This window comes from Scyliorhinus canicula, chromosome 2 (genome assembly GCF_902713615.1).
Source record: "Scyliorhinus canicula chromosome 2, sScyCan1.1, whole genome shotgun sequence".
Taxonomy (NCBI): Eukaryota; Metazoa; Chordata; class Chondrichthyes; order Carcharhiniformes; family Scyliorhinidae; genus Scyliorhinus; species Scyliorhinus canicula.
In genome coordinates, this window is record NC_052147.1 from 86,755,787 (window position 1) to 86,771,725 (window position 15,939).

A 15,939-nucleotide genomic window follows, 5' to 3' on the forward strand; every position below is an offset into this window, starting at 1 on the left:
TGTCACCACTGGGCTGCTGGAGTGTTTTTTGGGTGGGGATGGGAGTGCTGTCGTGGCGAGGGCCCGGAGAGAGGTCCCCATGCAGGAGGCCTCCTCCGCACGCACCCACTCGGCTTCTGGCTCCATCCCCTTACTCGCTCGGCTGTTGCCGCCCAGTGGTAGAATTGTAGATTCGGGAGGGCTAGCCCCCCCCGGATTTTGTTTTTTGTAGGACCTTCTTTGGGATCCTAGCATTTTTATACCCCCCCCCCCCCCCCCCCCCCCCCATACGAATGCCATGATATGTTTGTCCAGCACTTTGAAAAAGGCCTTGGGGATGTAGATCGGAATGGATCTAAACAGGAAGAGGAACCTGGGCAGTACGTTTATTTTGATCGTCTGGACTCTCCCCGCGAGGGAGAGTAGGAGTGTGTTCCATCTTCCAACCACTCAATATGACCACAAGTTCCAGATTCTCATAAAAACTCCTAAATTCCATATTTCATCCATTATTAGCTATCTGGTTGGCATTTAGCCTTATTCTGGGCTCATCCAAAAGTGCAAGTAATTTTTCCACATCACTCAATTGATGTTTCTCACAATTTTAAAGACTTCTTTCAGATTTCCTTTTCACCTTCTATTTTCATCAATTCCTGGCCACCAAAAGTAACTTTGTGCGAGTTCCTCCATTCACACTACTCTAATTCAATTTAATGCTTTCCAGCCAAGAATCACAGAATGTCTACAGTGCAGAAAGAGGCAATGCGGCCCATCGAGTCTCCATTGACCCACCTAAAGAACTACCTAGGCCCACCCACACAACCTATCTCCATAACCCCACTTAACCTGCACATCTTTGGATACTAAGGGACATATTATTATGGTCAATCCACAAAACCTGCACATCTTTGGACTGTGGGAGGAAACCGGAACATCTGGAGGAAACCCATGGAGGCACAGGGAAAACATGCAAGCTACAAGCATACAATCACCCAAAGTAGGGAAAATCCCAAAATATTCTATAAGTATATCAATGGGAAGGGGATAACCAGGGAAACAATAGGACCCCATTAGGGGCCAACGGGGAAATCTGTGGACAGAGCCAGAGGATATTGGTAGGTTGTTGAACGAGTACTTCATATTTTTCTTCACCCAAGAGAATGAGGAGGTAGACGTAGAACTCGGGGAGAGAGACTGTGAGGTTCTTGAGCAAATTGTCATGGGTGTGACAAGGTGTTGGAGGTGTTAGCAGGCTTAAAAGTGGACACATCACCAGGTCCGTATCAATTGTGTCCCAGGATGCCTTGGCAGTGAAGGAGAAGATTGCAGAGGCTGACCCAAATTTTTAATTCCTCGCTGTCCTTGGGGGAAGTGCCAGAGGACTGGAGAACCGTGAGTGTGGTTCCACTACTTAAGAAAGGTTGCAGAGATAAGCCAGGAAATTATAGACCAGTGAGTCTCACTTCGGGTAGGGAAACTATTGGAGAAACCTCTGAAGGAGAGAATCTATCTCCACTTGGAGAGGCGAGGTTTGGTCAAGAAGTCAGCATGGCTTTGTCAGAGGGAGGTCATGTCTAACAAATTTGATTGAATTTTTTGAATGTGACCAGATGTGTAGATGAGGGTAGTGCAGTTGGTGTAGTTTACATGGATTTCAGCAAAGCCTTTGACAAGGTCCCACATGGTAATTTGATAAGGTGGATTCAAAACTGGCTTAGCTGTAAGAGAGGGTGATGACAGATGGCTGCCTTAGTAACTGGAAGCCAGTGTCTAACGGCATACCACAGGGATCTGTGCTGGGTCCCTTATTGTTTGTCATTCATATAAATGACATAGATGACCATGTGGGGGATAGGATCAGTAAATTTGCGGATGACACAAAGATTGGCTGGGTGGTTTACAGTGAGGGGGAGTGTCTTGGGTTACAGGAAGATATAGACGGGATGGTCAAATGGGCAGAAAAGTGGCTGAAAGAATTTAACCCTGAAAAGTGTGAGGTGATACACTTTGGAAGAAGTAATGTGACAAGGAAGTATTCAATGAATGGCGTGACACTGGGAAGTTCCAAAAAACAAAGGGAGCTTGACTTGTTTGTCCACAGATCTCTGAAGGCAGAAGGGCAGATTAATAGGATGGCGAAAAGTAAAAATGGGACACTTGCCTTTATCAATCGAGGCAAAGATTATAAAAGCAGGGAGGTCATGGGGCTGGTTTAGCACAATGGGCTAAACAGCTGGCTTGTAATGAAGAACAATGCCAGCAGGGCGGGTTCAATTCCCGTACCGGCCTACCTGAACAGGCGCCGGAATGTGGTGACTAGGGGCTTTTCACAGTAACTTCATTGAAGCCTACTTGTGACAATAAGCGATTATGATTATTATGTTGGAGTTTTACAGAACTTTGGTGAGGCCACAACAGGAGTACTGTGTGCAATTCTGGTCGCCACATTACAGGAAGGATGTGATTGCAATGGACAGAGTGCAGAGGTGATTCACCAGGATGTTGTCTGTGATGGAACATTTAAGTTAGGACGAGAGGTTGGATAGGCTTGGGTTGATTTTGCCAGAGCAGATGAGGACTGAGGGGCGACCTGACAAGATTATGAGAGGCATGGACAGGGTGGATAGGGAGGAGCAGTTCCCCTTAATTGGAGGGTCAGTTACAAGGGGACACAAGTTCAAGGTCACGAGCAGGAGATTTAGGGCGGATTTGAAGAATATTCTTTTTACCCAGAGGGTGGCGATGGTCTGGAATGCACTGCCTGGCAGGGTGGTAGAGATGGGATACCTGACATCCTTTAAAAGGTACCTGGCTGAATACTTGGCACGTCATAACATTCAAGGCTATCGGCCATGTGCTGGCAAATGGGATTAGGTAGGTCAGGTGTTTTTCATGCTTCTGTGCAGACTCTATGGGCTGAAGGGCCTCTTTTGTGCTATATTATGCTGTGATTCTGTGAAGGCCAGAATTGAACCCGTGTCCCTGGTGCTGTGAGGCAGCAGTGTTAACCACTGTGCCACACCTAAAAGCAGCCAAATAGAGCTGGAAAACCTCCTCTCACCACATTTGAGTTGTAACTCTGTGGTTTGTCCACCTAGCTCATCCTTGACTGTGATGTAACCTCTCAGTGGTACCACCTCTTCAGTATCGGTTCTCAAGATCACATCTGTTGGTTTTACAAGCAGCAGGCTAAGTTTCCTTCTCAGGAATAAGGGAGACAGCAGCCCCTTTATCGATCTCCATTTTAATAGGTTGCCCATTAAACTTTGGCACTACCCAAAAATAGTGTCACTCATTCTGGATTGACAACTTTAATTCTTCATTGGAAAGAATTATTTTAATTTCATTGTGGTTGTTATTCTTCCACATTCTGAATTTTCTTAGTTGAATTTGTTTTATTTCTTCCTCTGAATGAGTTCTGCCTTCTTTTGAATGTTCTTCTCTGAAGAAGTTATTTTTCCAGCAAGCTCTTGCTGTGTGGCCAGTTCTGCCACAATTTTTACATTGGCCGGCCCTGCTCCAGCAATCAGCCTGTAAATGGCGTTTTTTTGCACAGTGATGACACATGCTGGGTAGGCATCTTCTGGGGGAAGCAAATTTATGGATCCTCATACTCACTCCGAGCTGAGAAGCCGCCTTAGATGCGGCGCCATTGAAACAGCAATATCAAATGCGGTCTTCAGACGTGGATTATGTTCGATTAATAAATTTCTTTGAATGGCCTCATTTTTCAAATCACGCACTAAACGATCCCTAAATGAATCATCTAACGAATTGCCAAATGCACAAAACTCTGCAAGTTGTTTCTGCACTGCAACGAACTGCACAACTGGTTTAGCTCACTGGGCTAAATCGCTGGCTTTTAAAACTGGTCTTGGCAAAGCAAAAAGGTAGCATCTGCCGTTGGGCTCTCCTCCGTAATATAGAGAAGTAGGTATGCACATAAAAGGAAAGCCGATGCTCCAGCTCTCCCTGATTTATCCCCCTCCACTTAGCAGAGGACCTCCGATGATGCCACTTTCCAAAATGGTGCTTCGAAAATGTGTTCCTTCTTCCTCAACCGTGATTTCCCACCTACAGTTGTTCTCAGGGCCCTCAACAGTGTGCAGCCCATCTCCCATGCCACTACCCTAGCCCCCTCCCAGAACATGGATAGAGTCCCCCTTGTTCTCACATTTCACCCCACCAGCAAACCATAATCCTGCCTCCATTTTCGCCAACTCCAGCGTGATCCCACCATCAAACACATCTTCTCTTTACTCCCTCTGTCAACATTCTGCAGAGACCGCTCCCTCCAAGATAATCTAGTCCACTCCTCCACCATACCCACCACCTCTCCCATCACCCATGGCACCTTCCCATGACCTCTTCCATGCTTAACATCCCAGGCCCAAAACACTCATATCAGGTTAAGCACCGTTTCACTTGCACCTCTTTCAATTTGGTCTATTGCATTCCCAAGGGTAGAGGAGTCTAGAACTAGAGGGCATATGTTTAAGGTGAGAGGGGAGAGATACAAAAGAGACCAGAGGGTAAATTTCTTCACAGTTAGTGAGCATCTGGAACGGGCTGCCAGAGGCAGTGGTAGAGGCGGGTACAATTTTGTCCTTTAAAAAGCAATTAGGCAGTTACATGGGTAGGGTGGATATAGAGGGATATGGGCCAAATGCAGGCAAGTGATAAAAACTGGGCACCATGGACCAGCTGGGCCGATGAGCCTGTTTCCATGCTGTAAACATCTATGACTTTATTCGCTGCTCCCAATGTGATCTCCTCTATATGGGAAAGATCAAACGCAGACTGGGTGATCACTTGCTGAGCACCTTCGGTCTGTGCTTGCCATTTTAACACAAGAGTCTGCTCCCATGCCCACATGTCCCTCCTTGTCCTGCTGCAATGTTCCAGTGAAGCTCAATGCAAACTGGAGGAACAGCATCTCATCTTCTGGTTAGGCACGCTGCAGCCTTCCGGTCTCAACATCGAATTCAACAGCTTCAGATGATTAGCTCTACTCCACCACGACCCCCTTGTTTTCATTCCATTTCATTTTAACTGTCATTTACCATTTATTTATTTCTTGTCTTTCTTTCTATACATATTCGCCCCCCACCTTATCCCCTTTTCCTTACCTTTTCCCCTCCCCCACGTCTACATCTGTCAGAGTTTACCCTCTGATGTTAGTTTCTCTGCTGTTTTGGCCTTTCACACTTTTTATTCTCTCTGGCGACTGCCATTAGCACTCTTTCCCTTGGTATTTTGGCTATGATTCATCTTTCATTCTCACTCCACAGTATAAATATTTCCCACTTTCTATGTCTTTTAGCTTTGACAAAGGGTCATCTGGACTCGAAACTATAGCTCTTTTCTCTCTCCCTACAGATGCTGCCAGACCTGCTGAGATTTCCCAGCATTTTCTCCTTGGTAAGATTTATACAATGGTGACAACAAAAAAACAGATTTCAGTAGGATTGTATATTTTTTGCGCATGAACCTTAATAATAGTCAACCTTAATAATAGTCAACCTTAATAATACCACTAACATTTATACTGATACTGGCTAAATATCATCATATCTCGGAGACTTCCAGTGACGGCGGGAGGGAGGCAGCCGCACATTGGAGGGCTCCCGTTCAGGAACGGCATTTTCGGGATCTAATGTCCGGTCCCAGGGGTAACAGAGGTGGCAAAAGCAGGGAGAAGGCATAGTGAAGGAAGATGCCGAGAACAAGTAAGAAAACGGCTGTGAAAAAAAACAGCTGAAAGTCCATCTGGGAGTGGAAAGGTCACCACGGGGATGGCTAGAAAGATGGAGGCTGGGGCACCAGGGGAGGCCGCATTGCCCACGGCTGAAGAAATGACTACGGTGATGGCCGCAGAACTCGAAAGGCAGTTCACAAAACACATGGAGGCGATGAGGAAGGAGATGGGGGCGGTATTGAAAGTGCTGGTGGAGGTGGTGATTGCCCCGGTGAGGGCGGCGATATTGAACGCAATGGCGGAGGTATGGGAGCAAGGCGAGGCGCTGAAGGAAGTGGAAGAGGCATTGTTACAGCACAGCGATCAACATACCTCGATGGGGAAGGAGATGAGGAAGGTGATAGAGATTAACAAGGATCTGCGAGGCAAAATGGACGACTTGGAAAACAGATCTAGGCGACAGAATCTGAGGATAGTGGGCCTTCCCGAAGGAGTGGAAGGCCCAAGGCCGACTGAGCATTTAGCCATAATGTTGGCGAAGCTATTTGGGGAGGGGGATGATCCCTCCCAATATGAACTGGATCGGGCTCATCGGTCGTGGAGGTCTGTACTAAAGAAGAGTGAGACGCCAAGAGTAGTGACTGTGTTTCTGTAGGTACATTGTGAAGGAGAAGGCCCTGTGCTGGGCAAAGCAGAAGCGGGTGGTGCAGTGGGCTGCAGCTAGTACACACGGGGCCTCACGGTAGCATGGTGGTTAGCATCAATGCTTCACAGCTCCAGGGTCCCAGGTTCGATTCCCGGCTGGGTCACTGTCTGTGTGGAGTCTGCACGTCCTCCCTGTGTGTGCGTGGGTTTCCTCCGGGTGCTCCGGTTTCCTCCCACAGTCCAAAGATGTGCGGGTTAGGTGGATTGGCCATGCTAAATTGCCCGTAGTGTAAGGTTAATGGGGGGATTGTTGGGTTACGGGTATACAGGTTACGTGGGTTTAAGTAGGGTGATCATTGCTCGGCACAACATCGAGGGCCGAAGGGCCTGTTCTGTGCTGTACTGTTCTATGTTCTATATATCAGGACTTTACGGTGGAGCTGGCGAGGAGGCAGGCTGCCTTCAGCCGGGTGAAGAAGGCGCTGTACATCAGTAAAGTGCGGTATGGCATAGTATACCCAGCTAAGTTGAGGGTGACCTACAAATCCAAGGACTTTTATTTTGGGACGGCGGAAGCAACAGAGGAGATTGAGAAGGCAGAAGGACTGTGGCTGAATTGAGAAATGGTCATGTACTGATGTAGCCTCATGTAACTGTATTTTTTCACTGCGGAGGGTGTATGTGCTAAATGAGCCAACGTTGTATATACTTGGACAAAGGAAGAGATAGGACTTTCACTTGCAATGATGGTTCTTTGGAGCTAGGGTGTGTATGCGGGGTTTGTGTGCTAAAGGGGATTTCTTGGTTTTCCTGGGGCCGTGCAAGGAGGAAAGAGACCTGGGCGGGGGCCTCCAGGCTGGCCGGTTTAAGCCGACCAGTGGACGGGAGTGAGGTGGGGGGAGGGGCTGTGGCCATCAGAGCCTGGCAGAATAGGTCCCGATGAGTTTAGCCAGGGTGGAAAGATTATGGGGGGGGGGGGGGGGGGGAGTTTTGTAAGAGGAAGTGGAGGGGAGGAGCCAGGGAGGGGGGCTTGAAATGCATGGGTGTCATCTACGGTACTCTTTCGGGGATTGGATGGCATTGAATTGGGGGGGGGGGGGGGGGGGGAAAGAGAAGAGGACTCTATATGTTAATGGTGACCATGGGCGATTCCTAACTCCTTTCTCTATTATTTCTCCTTTGTTTGTTCCACCGTGGGAGGGTTTGTTCTATTTGATGCTTATATTGTCAGGTGGGTCATTGCTTGGGGTGGTGGGAGGATGGGATCGTTGTTGTTGATAAGGAAATTTACTTTGTATTTGTTACCATTTACTGCTTGCGGGTGGGGTGTAAATTCTGGAGAAAATGTGAAAATGGGGAGTAAAAATATTTTACAAAAACAAAAATATCATATCTCATCCACATAGGCTTTGACTCTTATCAAAAACAAAGGCAAAACCCATTGTGTTTCCCCTGGAATAGGTTCATAGCTAGGTTAAGTAAAACCCATTATTTTCCAAATGGTTCAACTCATTTATGCGTTATCTGACTGATCTATGCGGATCGGAAAGGACAAGGTTTAATCCCCAGTCTGTGCTCAGTTAGCTAAATTAGCCAGGTAGCACTACGGATGCTATAACAGGCTGCAGTTTATAATTTATCCAAGTGCAGAGAATTACTTGAGAATTAAGAATGGATTGTACATATGAATACCAGCAGGTGCTGTGAATTCTGGACCTTTAACTTCAACCTCAGTCTCATGAATGTTTAATCACACTTTATTAATACAGATAGCTTCTAATGATGAAAGACATTGTGCAGACATATAAGCCCTGCAGTCAAGATATCAGACAAACCACAAAGGACCCCATTCCCAATAAGCCCAAACGTCCATTCCAGTTGCTGTGTATGTAATTAACTGAATGGAAGTCTTTGTAATGTTTCAGCAGTACATTGAATTTTGCCTTTGTGCTTCGGTTTATTGTTTTTATAAATACCTTGTCCTTTATCTTCCTCCATGGTAGCTGCCCAACGACAAACTCCACCAACATATAAAATAAGGACCAAAGGTCATCGTGGCGGCCCATTTCCTGTTTTTAAAATAAATCCGTAAGCATGAGAAACACCACATACCATCAGAAAACTGGATAGAGAAAACAATGTTGTCAGATCTTTTCTCAGACCAATCAGCAATGAAATCTAAAAGTTTTTATTTACTCATTAAAAAATTTACTGGATATTACATTGAGATCTATAATGTGTTTATAAAACAGACATTCTGACATAAAGACTTCCTCATCTTAAAAAAACAAATTATAAAGTGGTCTTCGACACATTAATTGTGCTGTGATTTCTTTTCTTTAAAAGGAGTTATTAACTACTGTCAAAATAGTTATGGCGCTATGGCAATTCTTCCAACTGCAAACATTGAAGAGAAAATGTTGGTTAGTCCTGTCAGTTTGGAGAGTTGCAGCTGTACATTTTAGTCTCCCACAGTACCTTGCCGCAAGGCCCTGAACCAGTTGCCATGGAAGCATGCTGCACTGGGATAAACATATAATTGCATCTGGCACTGTACAATGGATCGGTGGGACAACCGCCATTAAGGGTGCGCTGCAATAATTTCTTTAAATTGGACTAAAATATAAAAATTTTGAAAGCCTAAATTAACATTGGGGACACAGTGAAACAATTTAATTAAAAAAAATATTATTTATTTCATTTCTAATTTTATGTATTTACAATGTTGCAGTGGTTATAAAAATAAAATTAGTTGATAACCAGCAAGCACATGATCATTTTTTCCTTCAATTACTTCAGTATTTTAACCACTTTGCCCAATTTGCAATACAACGGAATCTTAATCTTGGTGCATTTTCACTCATACAATAACACCTTTCATATAGGATACTTTATGTAATAAAACATTGCAAAGCACTTCATTGCAGTATTGTAAAATAAAATATGACACTGAGCCACATAAGGAGACATTAGATCAAATGACCAAAGGCTCGGTCAGGGAAGTAGGTTTTAAGCTGTGCCTTAAGAAGGAAAGAAAGGTAGAGAGGCTGAGAGGTGTAGGCAGGTTATTCCAGAGTAGAGGACTTTGGCAATTGAAGAATGGCCACCAATGGTGGAATGATTAAAATCAAAGATGCTCAAAAGATCAAAATTCGAGAAGTGTAATGGTTAAAAAGCTGTTGCAAGTGCAACGGCAGATGGAGGATAATAGGCTATCCATAAACATGTACGGATTTTCCCTCAGGTCTGATAAATAATGGGTTATTAATGACATTGAGGCTGTGGTCTGAAGGGTGATTAAAAATGATTGGCATACTTATTATGCCTTCACAAGTAAAAGATGTCAACATTTGAAAATCTTAACGTATTAAGTCAATGTTATGAGACACAATAATGTGATGGAAGCTGTTTATGCTGTATCAAAATTGGATCATTCAACAAACTCAAAAATCTTATGTAAGAAATTTATATATATTATTTTTCATATTTGTAGCAGTAATGTTATTAAAAGCCCTGGTTTAAAATATGTACAGGCAGTATGTCTGCTAACGCTGTAATTAAAGAGTCATAAAAGGTGTGGTAATCATTCATTCCAACCACTTACCTGATTATAGATAAAGGGCTAATGAAACATTTTTTATATTTTGGGTGGTTCTCTGGAGTGTAGGCAAGTTATGAGGGATTGTATTTAGTCCTCGATAAACAAGTCATGGAACTTAGTGAGACACAGGTGATGTAATTAATGGGAGGAGCCAGGTCTGACTGTAGTTTTACAGTCTATTTAAATATTTTAAGTTGAACAACAGTTTACCATAGGATTTGAGTCTGACAAAGAAAGAAGTGCACTGGATATGCTCTTGAAAAGGTCTCTCTCGAAAACTATCTACACAGATAAGCAAGTGATCTGTTTTGTTAATTTTATTTATAAGTGGCATTTGAACTGTACTGGGTTGCTTAATTGGAATTAGCAGGAAGTATAGATAGTAAATTCAAGTGTTTCCTTTTATTTAAGAACTGTTTAACTGATAATTGTAACGCTATTTATTTGATGTTAATGTGGTTAATTCTGTGTTTAAACTAACGTTTGTTTGAACGTTCCTCTCAGTTTTACAAATAGAAAAATTGTTCAGGGTTCTCACCCAGTATACTAAAAAAGGTTGGGGCCTGGTCCAGTATCCTAACACTTTATATTCAAGTAGGTTTAAGGGCTCACTTGAGTAAATGTATGAATGTATGGTAACGAGCTATACCAACCAGAGAGGTCATGGGCAGGTGGAGTTTCCGATTGTTCTCGCGAGCGGGATCTTCTGGTCCCACCAATGATAAACCTCACCATTGGTTTCCCGGTGGTGAGGGGTGAATTCGATGGAAAATCCCACTGACAATAGTGGAACCAGAATATCCCACCGCCAGCCAACAGCAGGCCACAGATAAACACCCTGCCGGGGGCACGGAAAATCCCTCCTCATATGTTTGGACACTGGTCCCAATCAGTAGAGGGCACTACAATTGTCTTCAGGGAAAGAACTATCAGCCAAGAGTTCTACTCCTGATCTGCTAAGTGCTGCTATTAATACACTTGCAATGATTATTTTCTGCGATGATTTCTTAGCATTGAATAACTTATTAGTGACTGCCTTGATTGATACATGATTGTATAGATACTTTGGCATAGTTCAGCAGACATGCAGGAACTTGTCTTCCTTTAGGAGAGGAAACACAAGAACAGAAGAAAACAGACTTTGCACGTATGGACTAAAGGCACTGTTCTATTTCTTCACAAGAAAAAAAAGCATTCCTAAGGGCTAGAAGACTGGGAACAGACGAAGCCCTTGAGGAATATAAAGAAAGTAGGAAGGAACTTCAGCACCGAGTCAGGAGGGCTAAAAGGGGCCATGAAAAGTCATTGACAAACAGGATTAAGGAGAATCCTAAGGCTCTTTATACATATTTAAAGAGCAAGAGGATAGCCAGGGAAAGGATTGGTCCACTCAAGGACAGAGGAGGGAATCGATGTATGGAGCCAGAGGAAATAGGCGAGGTATGAAATGAATACTTTGCATCAGTATTCACAAAAGAGAAGGACTTGATAGATGATGAGTCTAGGGAAGGATCTGTAAAGAGTCTCGGCTATGTCGATAACAAAAATGAGATGGTGTTGGGCATCTTGAAAAACATCAAGGTAGATAAGTCCCCAGGGTCTCATGGGGTCTACCACAGAATACTGAGGGAGGCAAAGGAGGAAATTGCTGGGGCCTTGACAGAAATCTTTGATTCCTCTTTGGTTACAGATGAGGTCCAAGAAGACTGGAGAATAGTCAATGTTGTTCCTTTGTTTAAGAAGGATAGCAAGGATAATCCAGAAAATTACAGGTCGGTACGCCTCAAGTCAGTGGTAGGAAAATTATTGGAGAGGATTCTTCGGTGAAGGGTTTACTCCCATTTGGAAACAAATGGCCTTATTAGCGAGAGGCAGCATGGTTTTGTGAAGGGGAGGTCGTGCCTCACTAACATGATCGGGTTTTTAGAGGAAGTGACGAAGATGATTGATGAAGGTAGGGCAGTGGATATTGTTGACGTGGACTTCGATAAAGCTTTTTTTAAAAAATAATTTTTATTGGAATTTTCTACAGAAAATATAAAAATATAACAAGTAATAATATGCAACAAACTGCCCCATAACACCCGCAACTCCCCCCAAACCGTAACAACGCATGTATCCCACACCCCCCCACCCCCACAAGAGAACTTAACCATAAATTTAAATTAAATAAATCAAATTTAAATAAAATAAACAAACATAGTCATCGTTTCCCCCCCCCCCCCCCCCCCCCGGGTTGCTGCTGCTACCGTCCCAGTACCCTATCGTTGAGCCAAAAAGTCGAGGAAAGGTTGCCACCGCTTAAAGAACCCTTGCACCGATCCTCTCAGGGCGAACTTGACCTTCTCCAGCTTAATGAAGCCCGCCATGTCATTGATCCAGGTCTCCACGCTTGGGGGCCTCGCGTCCTTCCATTGTAGCAAAATCCTTCGCCGGGCTACTAGGGACGCAAAGGCCAGCACGCCGGCCTCTTTCGCCTCCTGCACTCCCGGCTCTACCCCAACCCCAAAGATCGCGAGTCCCCATCCTGGTTTGACCCTGGATCCCACCACCCTTGACACCGTCCTCGCCACCCCCTTCCAGAACTCCTCCAGTGCCGGGCATGCCCAGAACATATGGGCATGGTTCGCTGGACTCCCCGAGCACCTGACACACCTATCTTCACCCCCAAAGAACCTACTCATCCTCGTCCCAGTCATGTGGGCCCTATGCAGCACCTTGAATTGAATGAGGCTAAGCCGCGCACACGAGGAGGAAGAATTAACCCTCTCCAGGACATCAGCCCATGTCCCGTCTTTGATCTGTTCCCCCAGTTCCCCCTCCCACTTTGTTTTCAGCTCCTCTGCTGATGCCTCTTCCACCTCCTGCATAAGCTTGTAGATATCGGATATCTTACACTCCCCGACCCAGACCCCCGAAAGCACCCTGTCGCTCACCCCCCTCGCGGGGAGCGCAGGGAATCCCTCCACCTGCCGTCTAGCAAATGCTTTTACCTGCAGATATCTAAACATGTTTCCCGGAGGGAGCCCAAATTTCTCCTCCAACTCCCCCAGGCTCGCAAACCTTCCGTCGATAAACAGGTCCCTCAGCTGTCTAATGCTCTCTCTGTACCATCCCTGAAATCCCCCATCCATGTTCCCCGGGACGAACCTATGGTTCCCCCTTAATGGAGCCTCCATCGAGCCCCCCACTTCTCCCCGATGTCGCCTCCACTGCCCCCAAATCTTGAGGGTAGCCGCCACCACCGGACTCGTGGTATTCCTCGTGGGAGGGAGCGGCCACGGCACCGTTACCAGGGCCCCCAGGCTTGTATCCCCACAGGAGCTCTCTCCATCCGTTTCCATGCTGCCCCCTCCCCCTCCATCACCCACTTACGCACCATCGACACGTTGGCCGCCCAGTAGTACCCCGAGAGGTTGGGCAACGCCAGCCCCCCCCAATCTCTACCCCGCTCCAAGAAGTCCCTCTTCACCCTCGGGGTGCCATGTGCCCAAACAAATCCCATGATGCTGCTGGTCACCCTTTTAAAAAAGGCCCTAGGGATAAAGATGGGCAAGCACTGGAAGAGGAACAAGAACCTCGGGAGAACCGTCATTTTGACGTATTGCACTCTGTCCGCCAGCGATAACGGCACCATGTCCCACCTTTTAAATTCCTCCTCCATCTGTTCCACTAGTCTGGTGAAGTTAAGCTAATGGAGAGCCCCCCAATTCCTGGCCACCTGCACCCCCAGGTACCTGAAACTCTTCACTGCCCTCCTGAAAGGGAGCCTCCCAATTCCCTCCTCTTGATCTCCCGGGTGCACTACAAATACCTCGCTCTTTCCTAAATTTAGCTTATAGCCCGAGAAGCCCCCAAATTCCGCTAACAGCTCCATCACCCCCGGCATTCCCCCCTCTGGGTCCGCCACATATAACAGCAGGTCGTCCGCATACAACGATACCCGGTGCTCCTCCCCACCCCGCACCAGACCCCTCTATTTCTCTGACTCCCTCAATGCCATGGCCAGCGGTTCAATCGCCAGTGCAAAGAGCAGGGGGGACAGGGGACACCCCTGCCTGGTCCCTCGATAGAGCCTAAAGTACTCCGATCTCCTTCCATTTGTGACTACACTCACCATCGGAGCCGCGTAAAGCAGCCTCACCCATTTAATGAATCCCTCCCCAAATCCAAACCTCTCCATCACCTCCCACAGGTACCCCCACTCAACTCTATCAAACGCTTTCTCTGCGTCCAGCACCACCACTATCTCCGCCTCCCCCTCCACTGCCGGCATCATGATAACATTGAGCAGTCTCCGCACATTCGTGTTGAGCTGCCGCCCCTTGACAAATCCTGCCTGATCTTCGTGAATTACCTCTGGCACACAATCCTCTATCCTGGTAGCCAGGATCTTCGCCAGCAACTTAGCGTCTACGTTAAGGAGCGAGATAGGCCTATATGATCCGCACTGCAAGGGGTCCTTATCCCGTTTTAGAATCAAAGAGATCAGTGCCCGCGACATCTTCGGGGGCAAAGCCCCCCCCCCCCCTCCCATGCCTCATTGAAGGTTCGCACCAACAGGGGACCCACCAGGTGCGCATATTTTTTGTAAAATTCCGCTGGGAACCCGTCCGGCCCCGGGGCCTTACCTGCCTGCATTTGTCCGATCCCCCTGACTAGCTCCTCCACCTCTATCGGCGTCCCCAGCCCCTCTACCAGCCTCTCTTGAACACTTGGGAAACATAGCATGTTCATGAAGCTCTCCATTCTCTCTCTCCCCCTCGGAGGTTCCGACCAGTACAGTCCCTCGTAAAAGTCCCTAAAGACCCCGTTTACTTCTGTCCCCTTCTGCACTACATTTCCACCCCCATCCTTCACTCCACCAATTTCCCTAGCCGCATCTCGCCTACGGAGCTGATGCGCCAACATCCTGCTCGCCTTCTCTCCGTACTCATATACCGCGCCCTGCGCCCTCCTCCACTGTGTCTCCGCCTTTCTGGTGGTCAACAAGTCAAAATTGGCCTGCAAACTGCGCCGTTCTCCCAGCAACCCTTCCTCCGGTGCCTCCGCATATCTCCTGTCCACCTCCAGGAGCTCTCCCACCAGTCTCTCCCTCTCCTTCCTCTCCCTCCTTTCCCTGTGGGCCCGGATGGAGATCAGCTCCCCCCGGATCACTGCATTCAGAGCCTCCCAGACCATCCCCACCTGGACCTCCCCCGTATCATTGGTATCCAGTTACCCCTCAATGCTTCTCCAAACCCTCTTACACACCTCCTCCTCCGCCAGCATCCCCACATCCAGGCGCCAGAGCGGGCGCTGGTCCCGCGCCTCTCCCATCTCCAGATCAACCCAGTGCGGGGCATGGTCCGAAATCACTATGGCCGAGTACTCGGCATCCTGCACCCTCGGAATCAATCCCCTGCTCAGGACAAAAAAGTCTATCCGGGAATAAACCCTATGGACGTGAGAGAAAAAGGAATACTCCTGCGCTCTCGGTCTCCCAAACCTCCAGGGATCCATCCCTCCCATCTGGTCCATGTATCCCCTCAGCACTTTGGCCGCCGCCGGTCTCCTACCCGTCCTTGAACTGGACCGGTCCAGTGTGGGATCCAGCACTGTGTTAAAATCTCCCCCCATGATCAGGCCCCCTGCCTCCAGGTCCGGGATGCGGCCCAACAATCGCCTCATGAAGTCAGCATCATCCCAATTCGGGGCATATACGTTCACCAGCACCACCTTCTCTCCCTGCAGCCTACCCTTCACCATGATATATCTGCCCTCCTTGTCTAACACCACCTCAGCCGCCTCAAACGCCACCCTCTTCCCCACCAGAATCACCACTCCCCGGTTCTGCGCGTCCAATCCTGAATGATAAACCTGCCCCACCCACCCCTTCCTCAGACGAACCTGGTCCGTCACATTCAGGTGGGTCTCCTGGAGCATAGCCACGTCCGCCTTCAACCCCCTCAGATGGGAAAACACCCTGGTTCTCTTAACCAGTCTGTTCAGCCCCCTCACGTTCCAGGTAATCAGC

The 15,939-nt window shown here is 47.2% G+C and overlaps 1 protein-coding gene across 3 annotated transcripts in view; it reads right to left on the minus strand.

Annotated features, from left to right (window-relative positions):
* Positions 1-15,939, minus strand: part of LOC119955646 (tau-tubulin kinase 2-like) — a 355,242-nt gene that overhangs the window by 109,757 nt on the left and 229,546 nt on the right. For all 3 annotated transcript variants that reach the window (XM_038782088.1, XM_038782072.1, XM_038782081.1), the window contains exon 8: positions 8,299-8,391. In XM_038782088.1, the coding sequence (XP_038638016.1) occupies positions 8,299-8,391 (93 nt within the window). The remainder of the gene's footprint in view (positions 1-8,298; positions 8,392-15,939) is intronic.